Source organism: Neofelis nebulosa, chromosome 9 (assembly GCF_028018385.1).
Source record: "Neofelis nebulosa isolate mNeoNeb1 chromosome 9, mNeoNeb1.pri, whole genome shotgun sequence".
Classification (NCBI taxonomy): domain Eukaryota; kingdom Metazoa; phylum Chordata; class Mammalia; order Carnivora; family Felidae; genus Neofelis; species Neofelis nebulosa.
Window position 1 is genome coordinate 137,612,013 of NC_080790.1, and position 25,929 is coordinate 137,637,941.

The 25,929-nt window shown below is 51.6% G+C and overlaps 1 protein-coding gene across 6 annotated transcripts in view; it reads left to right on the plus strand.

Annotated features, from left to right (window-relative positions):
* The window catches only part of ZNF831 (zinc finger protein 831), a 107,399-nt gene that overhangs the window by 34,893 nt on the left and 46,577 nt on the right, over positions 1-25,929 (plus strand). For 5 of the 6 annotated variants that reach the window (XM_058686111.1, XM_058686114.1, XM_058686115.1 and 2 more), the window contains 2 exons: positions 6,563-10,243; positions 11,289-11,428. In XM_058686111.1, coding sequence (XP_058542094.1) covers positions 6,599-10,243; positions 11,289-11,428 — 3,785 coding nt within the window. In that variant the 5' untranslated portion in view covers positions 6,563-6,598. The remainder of the gene's footprint in view (positions 1-6,562; positions 10,244-11,288; positions 11,429-25,929) is intronic. The other variant, XM_058686113.1, reaches the window with a different exon arrangement.

Sequence of the window (25,929 nt, forward strand, 5' to 3'; positions counted from 1 at the left end):
GGGCTCAATGTCACGAATCGTGAGATCAGGACCTAAGTCGAAATCAAGAGTTGGATGGTTAGCTGGCTGAGCCCCCGAGGCGCCCCCAGACTTTGCTTCTTTAGAGCAGTTTTGGGTTTTTAGAAGAACGAGGGCAAAGTACAGAGGGCCCCCGACGAGTGCGCACCCTTAGCCCCCACCCACTTCTGCCCGTGTTTGCCGTCTTGCATGCGTGTGGCTGTTGCTACAGCCGATCGGCCAGTATTAATCCGTTATTATTAACTGAAGCTCACGGTTTCCATTGGGCTCCCTCCTGGCGTTGCACATTCGGTGGGTCTGGACACACGTGTAGTGATAACGCATCCACCTGCCGTGTTAAACAGAAGCGTTTCACTGCCCTAAACTTCCTCTGTGCTCCACCAGGCTGTCCCTCCTTCCTCCCCACCAGGCCCCAGCAGCCACTGGTCTTTTTACTGTCTCCAGAGTCTTGTCCTTTCCAGAATGTCTCACGGGGTCATACAGGCTGTGGCCTTTCCAGGCTGGCTGCTTCCATTCAGTGACATACATTCACGGTTCCTCCGTGTCCCTTCGTGGCTTGGTTGCGTTTCTTTTTAGCGGTGGTCAACATTCCATCGTCAGATGGGGCACAGTTTCCATTTGCCTACTAAAGGACAGCTTGGCTGGTGTTAGCAGTCAGAGTTAGAGTCGCTGGAAACATTCATGGGCAGGTTTTTGTATGAGCGACAAGTCGTGGCTTACAGGGTAATGATCTAGTCTCCCCAACACCATTTTTTTTTTTTTTTCACTTTCTAAAAGTTGATACACATAACATACAGTTTACCCTTTTAACCATTCCTAAGTGTGCAGTTCAGAGGCACCGAGTACATTCACGTTGTTGAACACACGGTCCCCCTTTTAAAGCAGCCGTATTCCAGGGGCACCTGGTGGCTCAGTCAGAAGAGCATGTCATGTAACTCTTGATCTGGGAGCTGAGTTGGGTGTGGAGATTACTGAAATAAATAAACTTAAAAAAAAAGACAAACTTAAAAAAAACAACAACAAAGCAACCGTATTCCAGCAAACCCCGGTTATCCAGGGGTGGGGAGGAGGTCAGGGTCCGAGGGGTCCCCACACGGCACAACGACTGGCACCTGGGGGCTTGGGAAACTCGCAGCTCAAACAGACCCAGCCCCACATTCTTCCCCAAAAGTTCAGCATTTGGGGTAATACATTTGGGGTACATTTCTGTGTGGTCTTCTCTTTCAGCGTCCCAACATGAAGTTTTAGAACCTGTTGGTGGCATTTCCGTGCTCTTTCTTTGCCCAGGTCCCTCGATGGGTTGTCTTTGGAAAAGGGGGCTTTGGAAAATAGTCCCTTCTTTCCTGCAAATTTCTCCCTCCTCTCCGTTCACCTCCCTGTAAAGCTGCACACTCACAGCAATACTACTGGCCCGGGGGGCTCGGAGGAGGTGGGGGGCCGTGCACGTGGCAGAATGGAGGAGGCGAGGGGTCCTTCACACTCTCCACGTGGCGGACCCCGAGGATGGCAAGGAGGCGAGCCCCTGGCCGCGAGTCTTGCCAACCGGCTGGTCTTCCCAGAGCCTTCCCCACCTTGTGCCTCAACTTCCCCATTAGTCCAGCGGGAATCGTATGACCTGCTACCACCTCGGTTTGGAGAAAAGTTAGTAGTGGCCCTTTGAGGTCTCCCTGGAGGAGGGTGTCGGTTGGCTCATTATCTTGCCGGCCGGGATCAGCTGCTCCTAAAAGGCGTCGATTTTGCTGTGATCACAGAACAGGCTGCGCAGAGAGCAAAATAATCGTCGTGGCAGGTGTATCAGAAATGGAGCACTCTTTTTCTGGGGTTTCTGTTTTGAAGCCCGGCACCTCCCCACCGAGGCCTCTTTTCTCTTTCCGCCGAGGGAGGGCCGATGTCGGGGGCCATGCTCAAGGTGATGCTCAGCCCTCAGCTCCCCAGGCAGGCCCCCCGGGACGCAACCTGGGTTTTCCTGGTCCCTCCGGGGCCCGTCTCAGGCTCTGGTACTCACCCTGGGGTGCGGGAACCCCGTGGGCCTCCTCCGTCTTGCCTGCCTGGACTCGCACAGTGGGTGCTTTGTGTTCCGTCCTGGGCTCTCCCCTGATGGCCTTAGAGGGTGGGGTCCAGGTCACCCCTCCGCCCAACTCACCCTGAAGCCGACTCTGGGGGACCTCCTCCTTTCCTTCCCACTCCTCCTCCTTCCCATCTCTTCCCAACTTGGGGACCGTCAGAACTGAGGGTTGGGAAATGGATTTCTTTCTTAGGGTTTAAGCTCTGGAATCCAGAAGTCTTTACTCTGTTTCTGCTGCAGCAACTCCAGCAAGAGCCCTGCCCGCCCATCTCCCCCTGCACTTGCCACGTAGGAGCCAGCCCACGGACACTGTGGGCCTGCTGGCTTTCTGGGGCCCTAGGGCTGCTCAGTGTGTGCACTGGGCCAGTTGCACAGCCAACATCTCGTTGCTCCCGGGAAGACCTTCCACGCACGAGCGGCCTTCTCGCCCTGTGGGGCCGCCGAGGCGTGTGTTCTATGTGATCTCCCGTCGTTCCCTCGTCGAGTCACGCTCTGGCTGCCCCATGACACTTTATAGCCTCCTTCACCCTGTCTTTCTCTCTCCCCTGTGAGTGTTTCCTGGGGTCACCTCCCAAACAGAATCCTGGCAATGGCATCTTTTTGGGGGGAACCCAACATGACACAGCATCTCTTCTCAGAAGCAGGGAATGGGGCCTGCTGACCGATGAGGGAAAAGACTCACTAGTTGATAGTTCAAACTGTCGAGGCGTATCTTTGGAAACCCGGATGAGTGGGCCCTTCCCCCACGCCTGGCACGGCGCCCAGCGTTCTCACAGACAGCGTTTCGGACGGTCCTCCCTGTGGCTCTGCCCGAGTGGCCTCTTCTCGGCGCCGAGGGGTCTGGGTCTCGGGGCTAATCTGCCCACCAGCCGAGGAAGCAGGGACCGACACTCAGTTCCCATGGTTCCCAGGGGGAGCACCTCGAAATTCCTCAGCTAGCAGAAAGGCTGCGGCACCTCGAGGTCAGCCATTGTCTCCCGTCGGCATCAGCACCAAGGAATTCCAGGACCCCGTTCTGATCTCTACAGACTCTCATCTTTGAACCTTTCCCGAAAAAATTATATCGCGCCAGATGCTTTGCGGCGGGGGAGACGGTGGCACGAGAGCCATTCGAGGGGCAGCGACCTGGAGGGCTGGTTTCACGTTACAAAGGAGTCTGTCTGACGGCGTTGGCCGATTCCTGTGGTGTGAACACCCCCAGCACGGCCAGTCCCAAGATGAACGTGACGGGTGGGAAGTGACGGCAGCGTGGAGTGCCACACCGTTGTGTGGCGTGTCCACTATGCCGACGCAGCGAGAATGACCCCGAGGGCACCGAGAATGGTAAGATGGAATAAAATAATTGGCAAGTGACGAGCTTCAAGTATTTAGTACCTTTTTTAGGGAGGTAAAATTCACATAGCCCCACACTCCCCATTTTCACTATTTATTTATTTATTTATTTATTTATTTATTTATGAATATGAAATTTATTGTCAGGTTGGTTTCCATACAACACCCAGTGCTCATCCCAACCATTTTCACTATTTTACTTTATTATTATTATTTTTAATGTTTGTTTATTTTTGAGAGAGAGAGAGAGACAGAGAGACAGAGCGTAAGCAGGGGAGGGGCAGAGAAAGAGGGAGACACAGAGTCTGAAGCCGGCTCCAGGCTCCGAGCTGTCAGCACAGAGCCCGACGCGGGGCTCGAGCTCACAAACCGCGAGATCGTGACCTGAGCCGAAGTCGGACGCTGAACCGACTGAGCCCCCCAGGCGCCCCATTTTCACTATTTTAAAGTGGACATTTGGGCAGCATGAAGTACATCCACTGCCAGAACATTTTCATCCCTGCCAAGGAAGCCCTGAACCTGATCAAGCGGTCACCCCTCATTCTCTCTCTCCATCCCTGGCCATCATCGTAATCTGCTTTCTGTGTCTATGAATGTGCCCCATCCGGGTTTTTCACGCGAACGGAATCGTACGCTACGTGACCTCTCAGGTCTGGCTTCTTGCACTTGGCGTGTGTGTTCATGGCTCGTCCACGTTGCGGTGTGTTTCAGCACTGCCTTCCTTGCTGTGGCCGAAGGGGGCCTCCTTGTCTGGGTATGTCGCGTTTTGGTCACCTGTTCATCCATCAGTGGACATCTGGGCTGTTTCTGCCTTTTGGCTGTTTCGAAATGTGCTGCTGTAAACATTCACATACAAATTTTTATTTGAGCTCCTCTCTTTAGTTCCTTGGGGGTATTATATGCCCAGAAGTGGACTTGCTGGGTCATACGGTATCCCAAGTTTCACTTTTTGAGGAGCCTCCGAATTGTGGTTCTCCATCTTACATTCCCGTAAGCCGTGCTCGTGTGTCCTCACTTCCCGGCATCCTCACTGACACCTGTCATTTCCAGTTCTCTAGCCATGCTAGCTGCTGTGAGGTCATGTCTCATCGGGGTTTTGATGTACGCTTTTTTTTTCCTAATGACTGGTAGTGTTTAGCTTCCATGCACGTGCTTTTGGCTGTTTGTAAATCTTCCTTGGAGAAGTGGGTGTCCAAGTCCTTTGCTCATTTTTCAGTTGACTTGGTAGTTCTTTTGGTATTGAATTGTAAGGGTTCTTTATTCTGCATGGACCAGACGTATGATTTGCAAGTACGTTCTCCCATTCTGTGAGCGGTCTTTTCACTTTCTTGATAGTGTCCTTTGACGCTCAAAAGTTTAATTTTGGTAAAAAAACAATGTAAAAAGTTGGTATAAAATTATATTTTAAGAAAGTTTAGTATACAATTATATAAAATTGATTTAAAAAGGTGTTTTTTTTTTTTTTTTTAAATCACTCATGCTTTTGGTGTCATATCTAGGAATCCACTGCCGGATCAAAGGTCATGAAGATTTAGTCCTGTGTTTTCCTCTAAGAGTTTTGTAGTTTCAGTTATCACATGTAGGTCTTTGATCGACTTTCAGTTGATGTGAGATAGGGAGTTCTACTTCATTCTTCTACATGTGACCATCCAGTAGTATATATTTGTTTTTAACCTAGCTTATTATAAGTTTTTGTAATTTAACTGTTTTTTTTTTTTTTAATTTTTTTTTTCAACGTTTTTTATTTATTTTTGGGACAGAGAGAGACAGAGCATGAACGAGGGAGGGGCAGAGAGAGAGGGAGACACAGAATCGGAAACAGGCTCCAGGCTCTGAGCCATCAGCCCAGAGCCTGACGCGGGGCTCGAACTCATAGACCGCGAGATCGTGACCTGGCTGAAGTCGGACGCTTAACCGACTGCGCCACCCAGGCGCCCCAAGTTTTTGTAATTTAACTGTTAATAATGGCCGTGTTTAACAACCGGCTTGCACAATTCCTGAAAATCAGCTCTCAGGAGGCAGTGTGAGCTGATATGAGCCAATACGAAATGGTTTCAGCCACTATTTCCACCTTACCTGCTTGCTGCAAAATGCAGGAGTTTGTATTTGTTTTTCTTAAGGAGCCCAGCTGGGGGATGATGACAGTGTGCTTACAGAGCTCCTGGGGAGTGAGTGTCTGGGCAAGGAGCATCTGAAGACCCCTGCTCCTGTAGCCATGGGCTCGTCCACCCTCCTGCCGTTGAATCTGGCTTTCCCCCTCCCCTGGTTCAAAGAACGTGGCTGGGTCTCTCTGCCTGTCTTGCCTCCACATTTGCCCAGCTCTTCCCTCTGGCTCAGAGGGAACTGATCATGTCCCAGCTGGTGTGGAGGGATTTTGGAAGCCCCACCTGTGAGCAGAGACCCAAGCCTGATCCTGAGGTTGAGAACGTGCCCCTTATCCTGGTTGGGTAACCAGATAAAATACTGGATGCTCAGCGACATTTGGATTTCAGGTAGATAACCCATAATTTTTAGTATAAGCGTGACCCGTGCGAGATTGGGGTAGACTTCTACTAAAGAATTATGCATTGTTTCTCTGAAATTCATTTAGTTGGGATCTTGTGTTTTCATTTGCTGAATCTGTTAGGCTCTCCCTCAGGTCAGCGTTCTAACTTTCTGCCCTCTTCCAACAGCAGGGACTCAGAACCCCAGGGTGAAAAGGGTCCGAGGGCAGTGCCGATTCTCTGCCCGTTTTACAGGTCTGGAAACTGAGTCCCAGCGTGAACTTTTCTGTCTCATGAAGTCAGCGCATTTTCTGAGTGTCCCCTCTGCACAGGGCCCTGTGCTGGGTGTTGGGAGTGACAGTGACAAGACTGCCGTGGGCCTGGGTAGGGGGCGGGAGTCAAGAGTTCCCTTTCGGCATGTGAAATAGACAGGATTCAAAGCAGGTCCGGATCCTGCTTTGCCATGTGTCAGCTCCCTGTGAAGTCGCTTCCGCTCTTGGAGCCTCTGTCCCCCCCTTTCCTAACGTGGGGATGACGGTGCTTCCCTAGGGGGCTTGTTCCCGGGCTTCAGTGGGGTGACGGCGCGCCTGGTGGGGGCAGGGAAGAGTTTACTGCACGATCAGAGAAGAGAGGTACCGTGGTAAAGTTTGGTTGTTGCCCACAGGTCGCCAGGCATCCTGGGCCACCCGGATGAAGCAGGATGGAGGTGCCAGAACTCAGTCGCCCTGCCTCGCCTGCCCGGGACCAGCCAGCCCCTGCCCCTGGACACCCGGGAGCCTCAGGTGGGCAGGTCTCGCCTCACCTGACCCTGGGCCCCGTCATTCTGTCGGCGGAGCAGGGTCTGGCCCCCGCCGTGTTCCTGAAGGCCCTGCCCATCCCGCTGTACCACACGGGGCCCCCGGGGGGCCTCCAGCCACGTGCCCCCCTGGTGACGGGCAGCCTGGATGGGGGCGGTGGGCCCTTTATCCTCAGCCCCCTGCTGCAGCCCGAGGGCCCCGGCCCCACCCAGGCGGGGAAGCCGGCGGCCCCGACCCTCACCGTGAACATCGTGGGCACGCTGCCCGTCCTGTCGCCGGGCCTGGGGCCCACGCTGGGCAGCCCGGGGAAGGTGCGGAACGCCGGCAAGTACCTCTGCCCACACTGTGGCCGCGACTGCCTGAAGCCCAGCGTTCTGGAGAAGCACATCCGGTCCCACACGGGCGAGAGGCCCTTCCCGTGTGCCACCTGCGGCATCGCCTTTAAGACCCAGAGCAACCTGTACAAGCACAGGCGCACCCAGACGCACCTCAGCCACTCCCGGCTGTCTTCCGAGTCTGAGGGAGGGGGCGGCGGCCTCCCGGAGGAGGGGGCCGGGGCCGGAGAGCGCTCCAGGGCAGCGGGCGCAGGGGACGGCTGGAGCCAGAGCCGACCCGGGAGGCCCCTCTCTCCAGGCGCCCAGGGTGCCGGGCGCTGCCCGGTGCCAGCCACGCACCCGTCCTCTGTCGCTAAGACCCTGGGTCTGAAGTTGGAAGCCGTTCCCCGTCCGGGGTCCGCACCGGCCGACAGAGAGACCCCCGTGGACTCTGCCCACGCGGCCTCCCCCGCGCGCACCCTGGCCGGCGGCACCCAGCCGAGGCGGAAGTCGCCAGAGCAGCCGTCCCCGACCGCCGGCCCGCCCTGCGCCCCGCGGCAGCAGGCGGCGCCGTCCTCGGAGAAAGCCCGGGATGTCAGGGCCTCGGAGGGCCGGCTGAGGAAGTGTGAGAGCACGGACTCGGGCTACCTGTCCCGCTCGGACAGCGCGGAGCAGCCGCCGGCCCCCGGCAGCCCCCTGCGAGGCCTGTCGGAGGGGGAGGCGGCCCCGGGCCCGCGGCTGGAGCGGCAGCTGGAACAGCGCATCGCCTGGCTGATCTCTCACAACCAGGCCGTGGTGGACGACTCCCAGCTGGACAACGTGCGGCCCCGTAAGACGGTCCTGTGCAAGCAGGGCAGCATCGACCTGCCCATGCCCTACACCTACAAGGACTCCTTCCACTTCGACATCCGGGCGCTGCCCTCCGGCCGGAGGAAGCCCGCCGCCCTGGGCCCGGCCCGCTCTACCTTCACGCCCCCCGACAAGGCGCGCCCAGTCTTCTTCCGCTCCGTCCCCACCCAGCTCTCCTCCACCGTGGCGTGCGTGCCCATCACCAGGAGCAACTCGCTGCCCTTCGTCGAGGGCACGGGAACGTGGCAGGAGCCGCCGGACCCGCGGCACGCCGGTCCCCGGAAGCAGAAGCCTCTGAGCCCCAGGCCCGCCCCTGCCCGGCCGGCGGACGTCCCCGGCGGTCACCCCCGGGCCCTGGTCAGACAGGCGGCCGTGGAGGACCTGCCGTGTCCCCTCACCGGAGACGGCCCGGCCCCCACAGAGGACCTGGATGGAAGCAGAGCGGCTGCGGGGGAGGGGGCGGCCAGCAGGGGCGGAGCAGCCGGGAAGAAGTGCGGCCAGAGGCCGCTGAAGATGTTCTCCCAGGACAAGTGGCAGGTGTATGGGAAAGAGACATTCAAGAGAATCTACCAGAGAATGAAAACCAGCTACCACGGAGGCAAGAAGGCACGGGAGGGGACGGTGGGGAGTGGGGCAGAGCTAGGTCGTCCTCTCCAGGAAGAGGTAGCAGGGGACGAGGGCACAGCCCCATCGCAGGGTGGGCGGACCCCTGTCCATGGAGACGTGTCTGTGGGGACCCAGCCGGGGCCTTGGGGACGTCCACTGGCCCAGGAGGGCTTCCCGGTGATGGATCCAGCCACGGAGGGGGAGATGGCGGCCAGAGCAGGAGGCAGGGACCAGCCCAGGGTGAACAGGGCCACCTTACCCTCCACCCTCAGCTGCAGAGAACCCCCCCGTTCGGGCGGCAAGAGCCCTCTGCTTCCTCCAGATGGGAGGCTGGAGCTGGGGACTCAGCAGCCCATAGCACCTGGCCCCCTCAAGGGAGGTAACCTAGAGGCTCCCGTGCCGGTTTCGGCAGACCCTAACCTGGAAGGAGGCACCCGTGGTGGGGGCGGCCAGGAGACCTGCCAGCAGGCCCCAACGGTGTCGAGGCAACCCAGCGGTGGCACTGGGGAGCCCCAGCCTTCAGAGGACAAGCTCCCATCGGAGAGAAAGAAGCTGAAGGTTGAGAAGCTGAGCTGCCAGGAGCCGCCAGAGCCTGCGGGAGCAGAAGGAGAGACCCCGAGTGGCCCCGGGCAGGCCACCTCCCCACCATCTCACAACCAGGACGGTGATCCTGGGGACAAGCCGGGAGAGCCGCACGGGAGTGCTGATGGCATGGCGGGGGGCAGGGCTGGGGAGCCAGCAAAGCCGTCGGAAGTTTGTGGTGTCTCCTCTGCTGTTCCATCTGTGGCCCTGAGGCAGGTCCTACAGGACCCGTGTCCTGCAGCTGTGTCCCCTGGACGTCACCCCCAGCTGGCCACACAGCCCCAGGCCCCCGGCGTCCTCACTGCCCTGGCAGACACTGCCTTTCCCCCCAAGTACCTGCTCAGGCTGCCTCAGGGTGAGGCCTGCCCCCCACCTCCCACCGCCCAGGGTCCCAGACGAGGCCAGGACCCTCTCTGCAGGAGAAGGTGGCCGGAGGAACAGCCCTCCGTTGTTGGGCCAGGGCTGGGGACCCGCCTGCCCCCCTGCCCAGCCACGGGCTTGGCCTCCAGTGGAGCAGACACCTTCGAGGAGGATCCCGGCTGGTCCAGGCACTGGGGTAGGAGAAAGGGGGTGCAGGGAGAGGAGAAGCCAGACTTGGATGCCGACACCCCAGCAGCAGGGCCGTCCCCTGGCTCATCATCCGGTGCCTCCAGGGACACAACCTCCTTCCTGCCCACCCCAGCGTGTGCCACCCAGAAGAGTGGGGCCCCTGAGCCCCGACACCTCTGCACTGAAGTGGGTAGCACTTCAGTGGGGGCCAGGCCCTCTGGGGGTGTCCTGAGTCCCTGTGCCCTCGGCAGGGAGTTGGGCGGACCTCCCGAGAACGCCCCAGAAAACCCCCCCTCAGGGCCTCTGGCCGGGCTCAGTTCCTGCTGCTGCTTCCTCACGGCCCCCACGTCCCCGGGCTGGCCCCACCTGGCCTCGTGTACCCACTCAGAAACCCTGCGGAGCACCAGGGCCCAGGGCCCCTTCCCATCCTTGAGGGCTGAGCCCCGACTCACGTGGTGTTGCCTGAGCCGAAGCCTGCCTCTGCCCACAGAGCAGAAGGAAACGACCGCTTCTGTCTACTTGGCTCTGCACTTCCTCGGTGGCAGCACCCGGGACGAGGGTCCAGGTGCCCGGCCCCTGAGCAGGGCGGTGGTGGGAGGACGGACGAGGACGGCCCTGGGAGAAGGAGGGCAGGTGCGGACAGCAAAGGTAACCCTCCCCCCCCCCCCTCCCACCTTGCCCAGGGCCCTGGGGCTGGGGGAGCGTGCTTGGCAGGCGGCACTCGTAGTGAAGGAGAGGGAGCAGGAAGCCAGCCTCGTAACACCTGCCGTCTGCTCCCAGAGGAGGCTGAGCTGTCACATACGGGGCAAGATAGGACAAGGGCTGAACAATGCAACACAAAAGAAAACAGACTCCTGCAAACAGAAATGTCAAGGGAAAGAATTACTGCACCCAAGACCCGGGATGAGATACTTTTCATCACTAGGCCTTAAATTTTACTCTGAGCTTCCTGGTAGCAGCAGCAAAAAGTGAAATGAAACCCTGCCGAGGAGAGAGTTCTCTGGGTAACCTAAGATTGTAAACCAGAAACTCTTACCGAGAGATAGATTCCAGGTGAAACCCCATCTCTTAAAAGGAGAGAGTTGTTGGGGTGCCTGGCTGGTTCAGGCGGTAGAGCATGTGACTCTCGATCTTGGGGTTGTGAGTTTAAGCCCCACATTGGATGTAGAGATTACTTAAAAAAAAATAGAGTTACCGTACTGGGGACTGGGGAAACAATTACTATGATCAGATTCAACTTGCGTCTGAGTTTCCTGGGAGCAGTGGCTAAAAGGGAAGGGGGCTGAGTGCTGTAGAGTGTCCACCTGGTACCTAAGTGGTAGGTGTGTGGTCCCAACTGAAGAGCGCATCCATGTGTCTGGGTTATGTCCTGCCCTGAGATATCTTGGGCCAGGGCAGCTGGAGAGTGTCCTGAAGCCTCGGTTCTGGTGTAGCCGTGCGGAACAGTGCCTGGACTCCAGAGCGCCCCAGGCTGCTCTTGATCCCGAGAATGGCGATTAATAAAGAATGTGCCGGGTCCAAGACCCAGTTTGGCCTTCCTTCCTCCGCCAGGCAATTAGGCACGGGATGCAGGGGTTCCTAGAGAGATGGATGGAGTTGGGGGGGGGGCAGGGCTGCCACGGTGTCCCCTGGGCCCCCAGTTAGCACCGTAGGGCTCTCAGCAGTATGATGCCAACGTGCCGGGTATTTTCAGCTCTTCTGCCCAGTGGCCTCAGAGATGGTGTCCCAGGAGCGGGTGTCTGAGCCTGAATGGAAGAAAGGACCGCCTTGGAGGAAGGCAAAGCTGTTTCGGGGGAGTGGCAAACAGAAGAGGCTGAGCGTCCGCTCCAGAAGGTAGGGTGTGTGACCCACTGTGCGTCTCACACGTGCCCAGCGTATCTGGAGCTGCGAGGGGCGGTTTCACTAACTCCCGGGAAGACCTTCGCGGGGTTCCAGAGCTGTCCGTGTGCTCCAGAGGAAGGGCTTGTGTGTGGGAGTGAGGGTCTGGGGTCCGTGGGTAAAGGAGTCAGTTGGTTCTCCATCAGCCCATCTGCACAGTCCCCCTACCCCCGATCGGATCGTGTGTTTCTTTGGAGGGCCAGACATTCCAAGGCCAGGAGTCCAATAAATATTTGAAATAACTGAGTTGAAAACACATCCACTGGCTTAAGTCCTGAGGAGAGAGTGCATTAATTATTTACAGCTTTTATTGCTTTTTTTATTTATGCAAGCGGTGCGTGTCCTTTGCAGAAAAATTGGGAAATACAGACGAGCAAAGAGGAGATGAGAAAGCATCCTAGTCCTCGTGCTCGGGGTAATGCCACTAGTGCGTGGGGCGCTCCCTTCCAGACTTTTCCCTGTGGTGTCTGTGCACACATAGCATCTCCTGACAGCAAATGGGACGCACAGGTTTTTACTAATACACTCTTTCATCACACCGTTCTTTGATGGTCTCGCCCCTTTGCTCCAAACCCTCTAACCACTGTGGACAAGGGGGAAAGGCCCCTCTTTAGCCAGGCCCCAGCCCCTCCGTGCCACCCGAGAAGCTGTTGTCTGATTTTTCCCATGGCTTCCTGTCCCGCTCACGGTGACTTTGAGCCTCCTCCCCCTCTCCCATTCTCAAATTCACACTCCGAACCCAGGTCCCGGCTGCTTTCCCAAATCCCCCACCGCGTCTTGGCCCCCTATTCTCCCCTCCCTGGAAGGCTCCCACCTTCTGCCCCCATTGTCAGTATTTGACCCAAACCCGAGATACTCTTCAAGAGGCCGGGCAGGGTCCGAATTCTTCCCTGCAGCTGCTCAGAACCTCGGCGGCTGGAGAAGACACGTCCTCTGGACGTGCCTGGAGATGGGGCCCCGGCTCAGCTGTCTGCCAGGCCCGCGTGTCCAGGGCTGACACGGCTGAGGGCTTGCTGTGCCCCGGGTGCCGTGTAATGACCCCGCCCCATTTTCCTCCCGAGGAGCCCGAGACGCAGACAGATCAGGTGGCCAGATGTGGCCTCACGGACCCAGATATGAATCAGCAAGTCTTCCCCCAGAGCCCGGTTGCTCTACACTCCACACCCTGGGGTGGCCCTGACAGTCACTTGGAGTTTTCTGGGTTTTCTTGTGATGCTGAGTCATAGTCCTCAGGTCTGGGGCCTGAGCTGGCGTTTCCCACGGGCTCCCAGGTGATGCTAAGGGTGCCGGCCCAGGGAGCACTCTTGGAGGAGGCACGCTAGTGTTGCCCCAAGCCACGTTTCAGTCCACCTGTTCGTCGCCAAATGAAAGAAGGATTGCTCTGTGTCACGGGGACATCCGGCCCTACCCCGCACCCCTGAACCGTGCAGAGTGGGGGAGGGATGGCTCCCTTGGGGAATATTTGGGTGCCCTTTTCAGACCAAATGAACACTAGCCAGACCGAAGAGTAGCTGCCCGTGGATTCTGGGAGCACAGGGACACTGGCATGTGGCCTCGTCCCTCCAGCGGTATCTCCCACATTGGACTGACCTGGAAGGAGCGCTAGGTTACACGGAGTGACAGCCGCCAAGGCTGTTTCTGGGTGTCAGTCACGGCCCGGGAGTCGTGGGGAGAGGGCCGAGCTTGCGTGCCTGTTAGCCACTCCCACCTCCCGGGACCCCACCCAATGCAACAGCTCAGCACCCTGTACCTGCCAGGTGCCAGGTGCCACAGGTGGAGGCCGCACAGGAACCCTTCCCAGCGCGGCTGCTGGTGCCAGGCCAACGCCCCAGGAGGCCCGGAGAGGTGTCCCAGCACCTCCTGGGCTGCACATGGCCCGTGTGGGAATCTTGTTAGGCCTGACCGTATCTAAAAGTCTTGGCTCTTAGTAGCCAAATGAATACCAGGAGAGTTCACAGAAAAATCTGGATTTCCAGCTTGCCTTGAAACATCTGAAGCCCTGGGGATGCCAGGCCCTCCTTCTTGCATGGCAGCAGCTGGCGGGAGCTGAGAGTGACTGCCTCGTGGGCAGCGCCCGTGCTCCCCAGCTTGCTCAGGCCCCACCTCTCCCTGTCGTGTGACGTTCGAGTTTGCAAACCTTGGTCTTAACGTGCGGCCTGGTGGGGGGGGGGGGGGAGGGGCAGATGACCACCTCCCCAGCCAGCGAGCTTCTCGGCAAGAGCCCGTGGGTGGCAAGGCGAGGGGGCATTGACCCCAGTGTAGAACCAGGACGGGTCTGAATTCAGACTGGGCAGCTCTGTCCTGGAGCCCCTGACTGGGTGAAGTGAGAATGGGGCCACTGACATTTTTATGTCCATTGAGCATTTATTGGGCAACCGTGATTCATTTGTTGTTTGTACCTTTTTTGGCTTACAACTGTCCTGAGTTCATGTCAGCTTCGGGGCTTGGCACTTGCAGACCCCCCCCTCCCCACCTCCTCCTGCAGAGCTCACCTGTGGCTGTTCACATAGCTGGCTCCCCCCCCCCCCCCCCCCCCCCCCGCCCAGGGAAGACCTCACTATCACAGTGGGACCTCCTCGACCTCTGTACTTCGGTGGTTCCCCCTTCCGTCATCTGGTTTCATTGCCTTCACAGCCTGTTGGCAGAATTCGTTTTTTTGAGGCATAGAATTCATGGTAGCTTCCTGCTGCTTTTTTTTTTTTTAAAGTTTGTTTATTTGTCTGAGAGAGACACCGTGTGAGTGGGGGAGGGGCAGAGAGAGAGGGAGAGAGAGAATCCCAAGCAGGCTCTGCACTGTCAGCACAGAGCCTGATTCGGGGCTCGAACTCACAAACCGTGAGATCATGACCTGAGCTGAAACTAAGAGATGCTTAGCTGGCTCAGCCACCCAGGTGCCCCTTGTGGTAGCTTGTTTCTTAAAGGCCAGCAGTGGAGACAGAATGTGCCTCTGCTGCCTTGTCTCTGACTTCTAGAGCTTCTGAAGGGCTTGCCTGATTAGGTCAGGCCCACCCAGGATAATCTGCCTTTTGATTAGAAACTTTAATTGCATCAGCAAATCCTCAAGAGGAGAGGATTACACAAAGGCGTGACCTACAGGATCACCCCAGGCTGTGTCTGCCAGGCCCAGCTTTCCCCGGCTCACCCAGCTAATGGAATTAGAGTTGCAACCAGTTGACTTTTCTGACCCAGTGCTTTGCATCAGATCATTCATGACGAATGGTCCTCTTAGTGAAGGACACGCATGTCTGGGGAGGTGTTCGGAGGGGAATATGATGCTGGCCTTCTAAGAAAGTTCCTTCTAAAGGCAAGTTTCTTATGAAGCCACTGATTCAATGGCCCTTGGCCTGCAAAGATCTGATCAAGGAGATGACCAATTCGTTTGACTCGCATGAGATGTCAAACTCAATCCATTTTCTGGTGGTGGGTGGCATCGTTAGATGATAGAGCTTTTTGGAGAAATGTGCTGCTTCTCTCTCCTATTTGGTCCAGCTTCAGAGACCCGGATCGGCGCTCGCTCTCGGTGCTGGTGTGGGGAAAATGCTGAAAGGTGGTGCCTAGAGGTGCTTCAGCTCACTGTTCTGGAAGCCACGCACAGAGCTCGTGTTTTGTCTTCAATGTGTTGAAACCTGTCCGTCTCTCATAGTAACTTAGGGCGAATTTGTAACAGAAGTTAATAGTAACATAGGATTTGCATACACTTACTTTGCAGATAACCAAACGAAAAGCTAATTTGATGAAGGGTTGCTTGGGCTGTCTGCCTACCCACCTACCTGGCTACCGTCTATCTCTGTTGCTGCTATAGCAAACCACCAGTTTAACGTAGATGCGTCTTTAAACAACCCCAGTGTATTATTTCAAAGTTCTGTAGGTCAGAGCTCATTAAGGGGTCACCTGACAAGATCAAGGTGCCAGCAGGGCCGCGTTCCTTCTGGAGGCTCCCGTGGAGAATGGGCTTCCTACTCATTTGCGTTGTTGGCAGAATTTTGCTCCGTGGCTGGTGGCCCCTCGTGTGTGTCCTGAACCGGCAAGGGCGGGCTGGGTCCCTTTTCACTCTTCAGGCACCTGCTCCTTCCTGTCCAGCTTCATTTCTCTGACCTTCTGCCTGTCTTTCATTTTTAAGGACTCACGTGGTTAGGCTGGGTTTACCTGGCTAATCCAGGACGTCCTCGTCATCATGGGGTCTGTGCCCTTAATCACATTCACAAAGTCCCTTTTACCACGGAAGGTAACCTATTCACAGCTCTGGGGATTAGCATATGGGCATCTTTTAGGGAGGGGTCATTATTCCACACCGTCCACCTGTCCATCTGTCTGTCCAGCCACATGTGTATGACCGTATATATGCACGTATGCATCCGTGGACGTACGTGTCTACCCGCTCACGTACGTGGGTGTACGCGAATGTCTCTGTCGTTCGTCCGCTTGCGGGTTCTCAGGAAAGGGGTCTGTTTTCTCATTCACACTCCCATTTTACTTCAGTTGTCTTACGTTTCACCAGAAAACGAAACACTGTAGCAGGGATTCCCCATTGGCCCTAGGTCACAGCAAATGGTGGAATTCGTGTCGCAGAGTATCTATTCTCTTTTACTCCTTTTTTTTTTTTTTTTTTGAAAACATTTGAAAATGCAGAAAAGTTCAGAAAAATATATAACAGACTGCTAGGTAATGGCCCAGAATTAACAAATATTAATATTTTGTCATATTTGTTTCTGAGCCTCTAAAAAATAAAATATTAGTTTGTATACTATATATTGTGTGAAATGAAATGAAACAAGATAATTATGTAGGTTTACATATTTGGCACTGATTGTTTCGATCTGTGTCTTCATATTTTACAAATCGGTGTATACACTAATAATACATGAGATTGTTTTGTGTCTTTATATTTTTTTAATGTTTATTTAAAAAATTTTTTTTAATGTTTATTTATTTCTGACACAGAGACAGAGCATGAGCGGGGGAGGGGCAGAGAGAGAGGGAGACACAGAATCGGAAGCAGGCTCCAGACTGAGCCGTCAGCCCAGAGCCCGACCCGGGGCTCGAACTCATGAACTACAAGACCATGACCTGAGCTGAAGTCAGATGCTTAACTGACTGAGCCACCCAGGCGCCCCTTGGGGGTGTGTATAAACATCATACCGAATTTATCATTCTTCAGTTTGCTTTATAACTCAGTGTTGTCTTTTTGAAGATCCAGCCATGTTGGACCAAATTCATTCATTGTAAGTGCTGTAGTGTGCTCCCTTGCATAAGTATGACGCATTTTATTGTCCGTTCCTCTATTTGTGGGCATTTAAATGGTTTCCATATATATATATATATATATATATTTTTTTTTTTTTTTTTTTTTGCTAACTTTGCAGCGAATGAATGTGTATGCATGCCTCCTTAAGCACAATGCAAGAAGTTTTCCAAGAATACACCCCAAAGTGGAATTGTTGGGTTATAAGGTAATCACATTTTCAACTTCACACGTTATCACTGAATCACTCTCCAGAGTGGGTGTGTTAATTTACATTTCCTCCAGGTGTAAGTGAAGGTTGGCTCTGCTCCCATATTCCTACTGATGTTTGTTATTAGCTTGCTTTTATGCTTTGCGCATCCAGACTTTGTAGGATTCTGTATATATCCTAGATTTGTACGTGTGTTTTGCCATTACACACACTGCAGATATTTTCCCACATCTATTTTCTGTCTTTTAAAAGCCCATTTATATATGTTTTACCCACATAATTGCAAATGTCTTGCCCCTTCATTCTTTCTCACATGTCAGATCTTCTGGGACCGTTCTTCTGTCTGAAACATATTTCTGAAAACTTCCTTTAGAGCAGAAGAATCTCAGTTCTCATTAATCTGAAAGTACATGTATTTCATCCTTGTTGAAAACTGTTTTTTCTGGGTGTACAACCTTAGGTTGACGGTCATTTGCTCTTCGTACATCAGAGCTCTCACCGCACTGTCTTTTGGCTTCCATTTTGTGGCGGAGAAGTCAGCTATTCGTGTACTCCTCTCTGGTCTCTTATCTCCGGCTACTTTTAAGATCTTCTTTTAATTTTTGGTGTTCCATTGTTTTACTTTGATGTATAAAGGTATATGTTACTATTATTTATTCCATTAGGAGTCCCTTGGGCTTTTGTGATTTGTGGATTGATGTCTACCTAGAAAATTCTCTGCCTTCATTCTTCAAACATTGTCTCTACCCTGTTCTCTGTCTTCTCTTTCTGGAACCCTGAAATAACGTATCTTAGATCTTCTCTTTTATGTGTCTTAACCTCTGTTTTCAACAACCTTGTCTTTCTGTGTGAAAATCTAGATGCTGTCTTTAAAATTTTATGAATTTTCTCAACCCCCGAAGTTATTTTTTTAAGCTCTATTAAGGTATATTGAATTTCAATGTTATGCATATTTAAAGTGTAAAATTTGATAAGTTTTGGTGTGTGTATACACCTGTGAAACCCAACAACACAATCAGAATAATGAATGTATCAAAAATCCCTCAAATTTCCATGCGTCTTCCCTCCGGCCACCCTCCCCTCCCCAGACAGCCCTTGATGTGCTTTCTGGAACCATGGAGTAGTTCCCTTCTTCTAAAATTTTATAGGAACGGAATCACACAATATGTGCTCTTTTTTGTGTGTGGGGGTGGGGTGGGGGGGCTGACTTTTTTTTCACTCAGCACGATGATTTTGAGGTTCATCCACGTCATGTGTATCAATTCGTTCCTTCTTATCGCTAAGTACTAAGCCATCCAGTGGATATGTCACAATTGATACATTTCCTTGTCGGTAGTCATTCATGGTTTGTTTCAGTTTGAGGCTGTGACACATAAAAACTATAAATACCCATACGCAGGTCTTTGTGGATATATATTTCGTTTTTTAAAATTTTGAACTGGTTATTTTTGTTGTTGTTCAAGTATAATTAACACCGTGTTATATTAGTTTCAGGTATACAATCTACTGGTTCCCCACTTTATACGTTACTCAGTGCTCATCAGGGTAAGAGTGCTCTTTATCCCCTGCACCTGTTTCACCATCACCCCCCCCACCTGAAATGAACAAACAAAGAAGAAAAAAGTCAAAGGAACAGACTCTTACCTGTATGAATGTACACTTTACATGCCCTTGAGTGATATCGAAGAGTGGACTGTCTAGCTCATATGGGAGATGTGTGACTCATGGTAAGCTGCCAAAACATTTTCCGAAGCGGCCGCGTTATTTCACGCCCTCACTAGCCACGTGAAACTTCCCGTCTTTCCACGGCCTTGCCGACCCTTCGTGTGGCCCTGTTTTTCACTTTAGTCGTTTTACTAGATGCGTGGCGACGTCTCACAAGCTGGAATTTGCACTTCCCTCCTGACTAAGACATCGAGCATCTTTTCACGGGCTTGTCTTCCATGTTTCTTCTTCGGTGAAGTATCTGTCCGGGTCCTTTGGCCATCATAAAAATGGGTTGTTTTCTTATTGTTGAGTTTTGAGAATTCTTTACATATTCTGGTTGTAAGTCCTGCATCAGATATGTGACTTGTAAATATTTTCTTCCAGTCTGTGCCTTGTTTTTTTTTTTTTTTTTTTTTTAATTTTTTTTGGACATTTATTTATTATTGAGAGACAGAGCACGAGCATGGGAGGGGTAGAGAGAGGAGGAGACACAGAATCGGGAAGCAGGCTCCAGGCTCCGTGCTATTAGCACAGAGCCCGATGTGGGGCTCGAACTCACAAACTGTGAGATCATGACCTGAGCTGAGGTCAGACACTTAAAATCGACTGAGCCACCCAAGCGCACCCCCCCCCCTTTTTTTTTAACTCTCTGAACAGTGTCTCTCGAAGAGCATATATTTTTAATTTTGATGAAGTCCACCTACCATTCTTTCTGGATTATGCTTTTGGTGTCATCGCTACAAAAATCTCTGCCTGATCCATGTTTTTCTCCTACGTTTTCTTCTAATGTTTTCTGCTTTTAGGTTTAACACTCAAGCCTGCCGCCCGTTTTCACCTAATTCTTCTGTGTCATGTGACAGGGGAAATCTCTTATCTTTGCACGTGGACGTGTAATTGTTTCAGTACTGTGTGTTCGTCTGTCTGTTTTGAGGCAGCACAACACTGTCGCGACTGCACCGCCTGATTTGAAGACTCACCGTGAAGCTAAGATATCCAAGGCAGAATGGTATTCGCATCATAGTGGACACATAGATCAATGGAACGGGTTAGAGAGTATAGAAATAGGCCCCATGTATTTGGTCAATTGATTTTCAGCAAAGGTTCAAAGGCAAGTTCAGGGAGGAAAGTACGGTCTTTTCAGCAGATGGTGTAAGCTGAGCACTTACAAAGTTCGCCTCATTTGTTTCTCTGCTCTCAGGGGATGCTGCCTTCATTACTTGACTCATGTCTCGAAAACCATTGTTTTATTCATTTGCCTGTTTGTTTTGTTTTGTTTTGTTTTTTTGGGAGGATAAATCTCGCTGCTGTTAAACCATCTTGGTCAGAAGAAAAAGCCCCTGGACTATTGCAACAGCCTGTTAATTGTCCCCCTGCCCCCCAACTTTTACTGATCTGTCGAGTGTTGAATTTAATTGTTAGTGTATATTATGCTTTATTTCCAAGAAGTTCCACTTAATTATTTTTCAGACCTGCTTGATCGTTTTTTATAGTCTCTTGCTCTCTAGTTTTTTCTTTACTGAGCTATGATTGGCATATGTAAAAGCTTGACATATTTAATGTATACATGTTGATGAGTTTGAAGGTTAAGTGTACACCCTGAAACCATGCCCACATATGATGTCTTTAACTTATCTGTAATTTCTAGAAGTTTCTTTCCTTTTTGGGGGGGGGTAAGAACATTGACATACGATCTACCTTCTTAAATTTTTAAGTACATAATCCAGCACTGTTGACTATGTGCCCTGTGGCATACGGTAGTTCCCTAGGATTCATTCATCTTTCACACAGTGAAACTGTGTTACCCTTTGATCAGCACCTCCTTGATTCCCCCTCCCTCCAATCCCTGGCAGCCAGCACTCTCCTTTCTGTTTTGATCAGTTTGGCTGTGTTAGATTTCTGAGATACTTGGGGTCGTGCACTGTTTATTCTTCTGTATCTGGCTTACGTTACTTTGCGTAGCATCTTTCAAGTTCATCCGTGTTGCAGCAAATGGCAAGACTTCCTTGTTTCCTTAAGGCTGAGGAGTATTCCATTGTGTATCCCACACCTTTATCCATTCATCCATTGATGGACATTTGGCGTGGTTCCATATCTTGGCTGTTATAAACAGTACTGCAGTGAACAGGCGTGTGCAGTTACCTCTCTGAGGTCCTCATTTCAGTTTGTTTGGGTATATACCCAAGAGTGTGATTGCTGGGTCATGGGGTAGTTCTAGTTTTAATTTTTTGAGGAACCTCTGTACTGCTCTCCATGGTGGATGTACTAATTCCCGCCAACATAGTACAAGGATTCCTTTTTCTCCACATCCTTGTCAATACTTACTATCTTTTATTTTTATTATTTTTTTTGATAATAGACATCTTAGCAGGTGTGAGGTGATCTTTCATTGTGGTTTTGACCTGCATTTCCCTGATGATCAGTGATATTGAGCACCTTTTCGTATGTCTTCTCACATTTCTAGATTTTCTATGGAGAAAGGTCTACTCATATTTTACCCATTTAAAAAAAGTTTTTTTAATGTTTATTTATTTTTGAGAGAGAGAAACACACAGAGTGCAAGTGGGGGAGGGGCAGAAAGAGAGGGAGACACAGCATCCAAAAGCAGGTTCCAGGTTCTGAGCTGTCAGCATACAGCACGACACAGGGCTTGAACTCATGAGCTGTGGGATCATGACCTGAGCTTAACTGACTGAGTCACCCAGGGTGTGGTTGACATACATAACAGGCTGTTTACCTGTTTTTTTTAAGTCGGGCATTTTTTTTTTTTTTTTTTTTTTTTTTTTTTGCCATTGAGTTGCAGAAGTTCCTTATATATTTTGGGTATTAACCTCTTCTCAAATATATGGTTTGCAAATATTTTCTCCCATTCTGTAGGTTGCCTTTTCATTTTGTTGATGGTTTTCTTTGCTGTGCAGAAGCTTTTTAGTTTGATGTGGTCCCAGCTGGTGATTTTTGTTTTTGTTGCCTTTGATATCATATCCAAGAAATCATTGCCAAGGCCAATATCAAGATTTCCCCCTTTGTTTTTCTTTTAAGAGTGTTACATTTGCAGTTTAAGTCTTTAAACCATTTTGATTGGATTTTTGTGTATGATATAAAGTAAGGGTCCAATTTCACTGTTTTGCATGTGGACGTCCAGTTATCCTGGCCCTATTTTGTGAAGAGACTCATTTTCCCATTGTATGTTCTTGCCGCTTTTGTTGAAAATCAGCTTACAATAGACGTGTGGGTTTATTTCTGGGCTCTTTATCGCATTCTGTTATGTTCCGTTAGTTGATGTATCCATTTTTATGCCAGTGCCATGATATTTTTATGACTGTAGCTTTGTAATATATTTTAAAGCCAGTAAGTGTGATGCTGCCTGTTCTTTTGTTCTTGCTCAAGATTGCTCTGGTTATTTGGAGTCTCTTATGGTTCCATATGAATTTTAGTTTTTTTTTTTTTAATTCTATAATCTTTGCTCTTATTTTCAACCTTTTCTAAAAACACACTTAATTTTTTACATCTGATAATGCCAGCATAGAAAGTTGTGGCACGTCTGACTCTGTTTTAGGTATTAATTCTCACTTGCAGGAACTTATTTCCTTATTTGTTTTTGGATTTTTGATGGTGAGCTGAGATTTCTGGAACTTTGGGACTTGGGTTGGAGGTAGGTTTCTCCAGTAATGCCCCCCCCCACCCATCCACCCACTAGGTGCCTGAAGGCATGTACTGGGCACTACTTTAAGTAAAATTCTTAGTTTTAGGCTTTTTTGTGTCATGTGTACTGTGAATTCAGATTGCAAACCCATGAAAAGACTGTCTTATTGTTATAAAATTAACGGAAGAGACTTTGCCCCCTTCACTTAGTCACTTAGTGATAAGAGTGGAGTTTTTCAGTGTCTCCCGGGGAAGGTGGTGGGGATAGAGTGTTTATTTCTAATTCACCCTTGTATCAAGGGTACGGCCCTCTGAGGTCTCAGTTTTTGCAGGAGTACAGACGTTGGGTGCCTCTAGGGTCCCCAGGGTAGGTTCTGGGTTTGGGTTTGAATCCTGCTCCCTCTACGGGCCCCCTTCCCCAGACCATAAAAACCAAGATCAAGGGGCGCCTGGGTGGCTCAGTCGGTTAAGCGTCCGACTTCAGCTCAGGTCACGATCTCACGGTCCATGAGTTCGAGCCCCGCATCGGGCTCTGGGCTGGAGCCTGGAGCCTGCTTCGGATTCTGTCTCTCCCTCTCTCTCTGCCCCTCCCCCGTTCGTGCTCTGTCTCTCTCTGTCCCAAAAATAAATAAATGTTAAAAAAAAAATTAAAAACTAAACAAAAACACAAGATCAAGCTCACCTGGTTTGTTTGGCAAACGCTCTCAAGATGAAAACTCTCTTTTTAGGTTTCAGCTTTCACTTGGGTTTTGAACTTGAAATATAAAGTTTTGAACATTGTTATACTTCAATCTGCATTTTGACTTGTTTTCAGTATAAAGGTGGGTGTGGTAGTAGTCAGCCAGAGTAACTCGCCACCTGTACTGTCGGAAGTGGTCTTCTTTTTATCATCGAGAAGGTGAATATTTTGGTAATAGTCGGGTGGGACTGCCTTGTCCTTTACGAGCATTACTTTTTGGTCTTGCCTAAGAGGTCTTTCCTTACGCTCACTCTCCCAGTGTCACAAACACAGAAATATATTCCCCTGTGTTCTCTCTATATACATATCAATGTAAGGAAGGATTTATTTTTACTTTTGTCCATATAGAGAACTGTGGACTGTGGGTCAAACTCGACTTTTGACCTGTTTTTGTATGCCCTTGAGAGCTAGATGTGGTTTTTACGTTTTTAAAAGGTTACATATGTAAAGAATAGGTGGTGAGATGGTATGTGGTCGGCAAAATCTAAAATATTTACTATCTGGACCTTTATATAAAAAGCTTTCAGACCTCCGGATTGATTCCCCCCCCACCACCTTTTTTTTCCTCACCTATTTGCTGTATTTTAACTTCCCACTCCTACCTGCAGTTCATCTCTGGGTCCTCCATTAGATGTCATTTGTCTCTTTGTTTGTTCCCTACTTCAAATACCACACTGTAATGGAAGAGGTTGTTTTCATTAAGGAAAGTCCATGAGCTAAAGGACAGAGATTAGAAAATGCAGGATCTGTTTTCAGTGTGGAAATGGAAAAATGTAGCAAGTTCGTACTTGGATGCCTAATTGCCCTGACATTAACCAGAGGCATAGAGATCCAGAGTGCCCACAGACCGCGCCTCCGCCGTGCCCAAAGCGAGTGCTGGACCATGGAATTGGATTTTATTGATTAATTTGTAACCGTGGCCAGTGCCGTATGAAGCACGAAACGCTTGTTCTGTGAAGCTTCTGCCAAACGGAACAATGAGCTGTCAAGTCCCGAGTGGGTCGGCGTGAGCGAGGAAGGCATTGGGGGTCATCTGGGGGAGGCATGCACTGCAGACCCCAAGGTACATGTGAGTCATCGAAGGTGCGGGGCAGAGAGAAAACCGGGCGCCGAGAATGACATTTTTCCTTGTAAAGCGGGCGTTTATTTGCCTGAGGCGGGGGCCTGCTCACTTCAGTCCCGACCGAGTTTCCTTGGTCAACGAGGTAGGGCTCTCAGGAGTGATGGCACGGTCTCTGAGGTGAGGTGGAGACACAAACGAGGTGTGGTGGCTGCCACCACACCTGGCTGAGACCCTGTGTCACAGTCACCAAGGCCCCGGAAGCTTTGACCACAGTGTTCTGCTTAGCGGGACACTGAGGTCTGCTTGCCTCCACTTCCAGTCGCTTTGCTTCGTTCCCTGTGGGATGAAACGAAAGGGATGATATGACAGCACATGTTCCCCCCACCCCCCGGGATAAACGTGTAAGACCCTCTCCTCGGATCCGCCTTCTGCCCCTCAGACTTGGCTGATCAAAGGGGCAGTGAGTGTGTGTGGGGTGGGGAGGGTGTGGTTGGAGGAGGCAGGGTGGCCGGTGGCTTTCAGCCGGCCTCAAAAACCTCACCCTGCCTCCTTTGGAGAGCTTCTCACTGAACTCTAGTTAAAACTGGTGTCCCCTGAGCTCTTGACCTTGGCCAACCAGGCACCCGTGTCCCCACTGGAGCGGATGCGGGGCAAGAAGGCTTTTTTGTTCTGAGCAGTTTTCCTTGAGGCCTATAAACAAAAACGTTGTGCCGATCTCGTGTGTCAGTAATGGTGGCTCTTGAAGGCAGACCTCTGGAGAGACCAAGAGGGCAGAGGGTACACTGAATATAGGAATTCAATTTAAAATCTGGACCTTAAGTGGCAGCTTATTAAAAACCCTGTAAACCACTCTGCAGGTCAGCTAACAGCAAATTAGACATAAATACAGAAACCTAGATAGGATGTAAAAAGGTAGCCTTGAGTAAAACCACAGTGAGAAAAAGCATGGCTTTGTGGGACAAAGTCACACGCAAAAGTGACACCATGTATTTGTTTTTTTTTTTTTTTTTAAATTTTTTTTTTTTCAACGTTTATTTTATTTTTTTTTGGGACAGAGAGAGACAGAGCATGAACGGGGGAGGGACAGAGAGAGAGGGAGACACAGAATCGGAAACAGGCTCCAGGCTCTGAGCCATCAGCCCAGAGCCCGACGCGGGGCTCGAACTCACAGACCGTGAGATCGTGACCTGGCTGAAGTCGGACGCTTAACCGACTGCGCCACCCAGGCGCCCCGACACCATGTATTTGTAAGGATCCTCACGTATCCAAGGATGTTTGTCAGACGTATCTGAGTGAGCGTCTCTGGGGGGAAAATAGGCAAATGGGGGTTAGAGGAGACGGGAAACATGCGAATCACATGTCTGGGGTCGGGCTCCCTAGAAGCAGAGGCCGAGATGGGCATTCCTGGACAGGTGATTTGCGGAGGGAGGGCTCTCAGGAGTGAGAGAAGCAGACCAGGGCAAGGGAAGGACTAAGCGGGGTGTGGCATTGAGTGTCCAGTCCTGCCTGATCCCACGGGGAGCTCTGGAGTGTGGAATGCCCTAGAGAGTGGCCACCACGGGACGCAGGGGCCGAGCTATCACCCCCTGCAGCTGCCAGTGGCCAGGGGCCCTTCCTGGGGTGTGTGCAAGCTCTCCCAGGTTTCTCTAGGCAAGATGGCTCCCGTCAGCCAAGGGCAGTCCTCTCGAGAAGGGGGTAGATGTGAGTCACCAGCAGCCAGCACCCCAGCATCTGGAGCGGTGGGGGGAGGTGGTCGAGACGGGCATTCGTGGCATCCGCTAAACTGCAGGAGGCCTGGGTGATGGTGCAGGCTTGCCCCCCCGCCACACCTGGTGTGTCCGTGCCCAGAGGATGG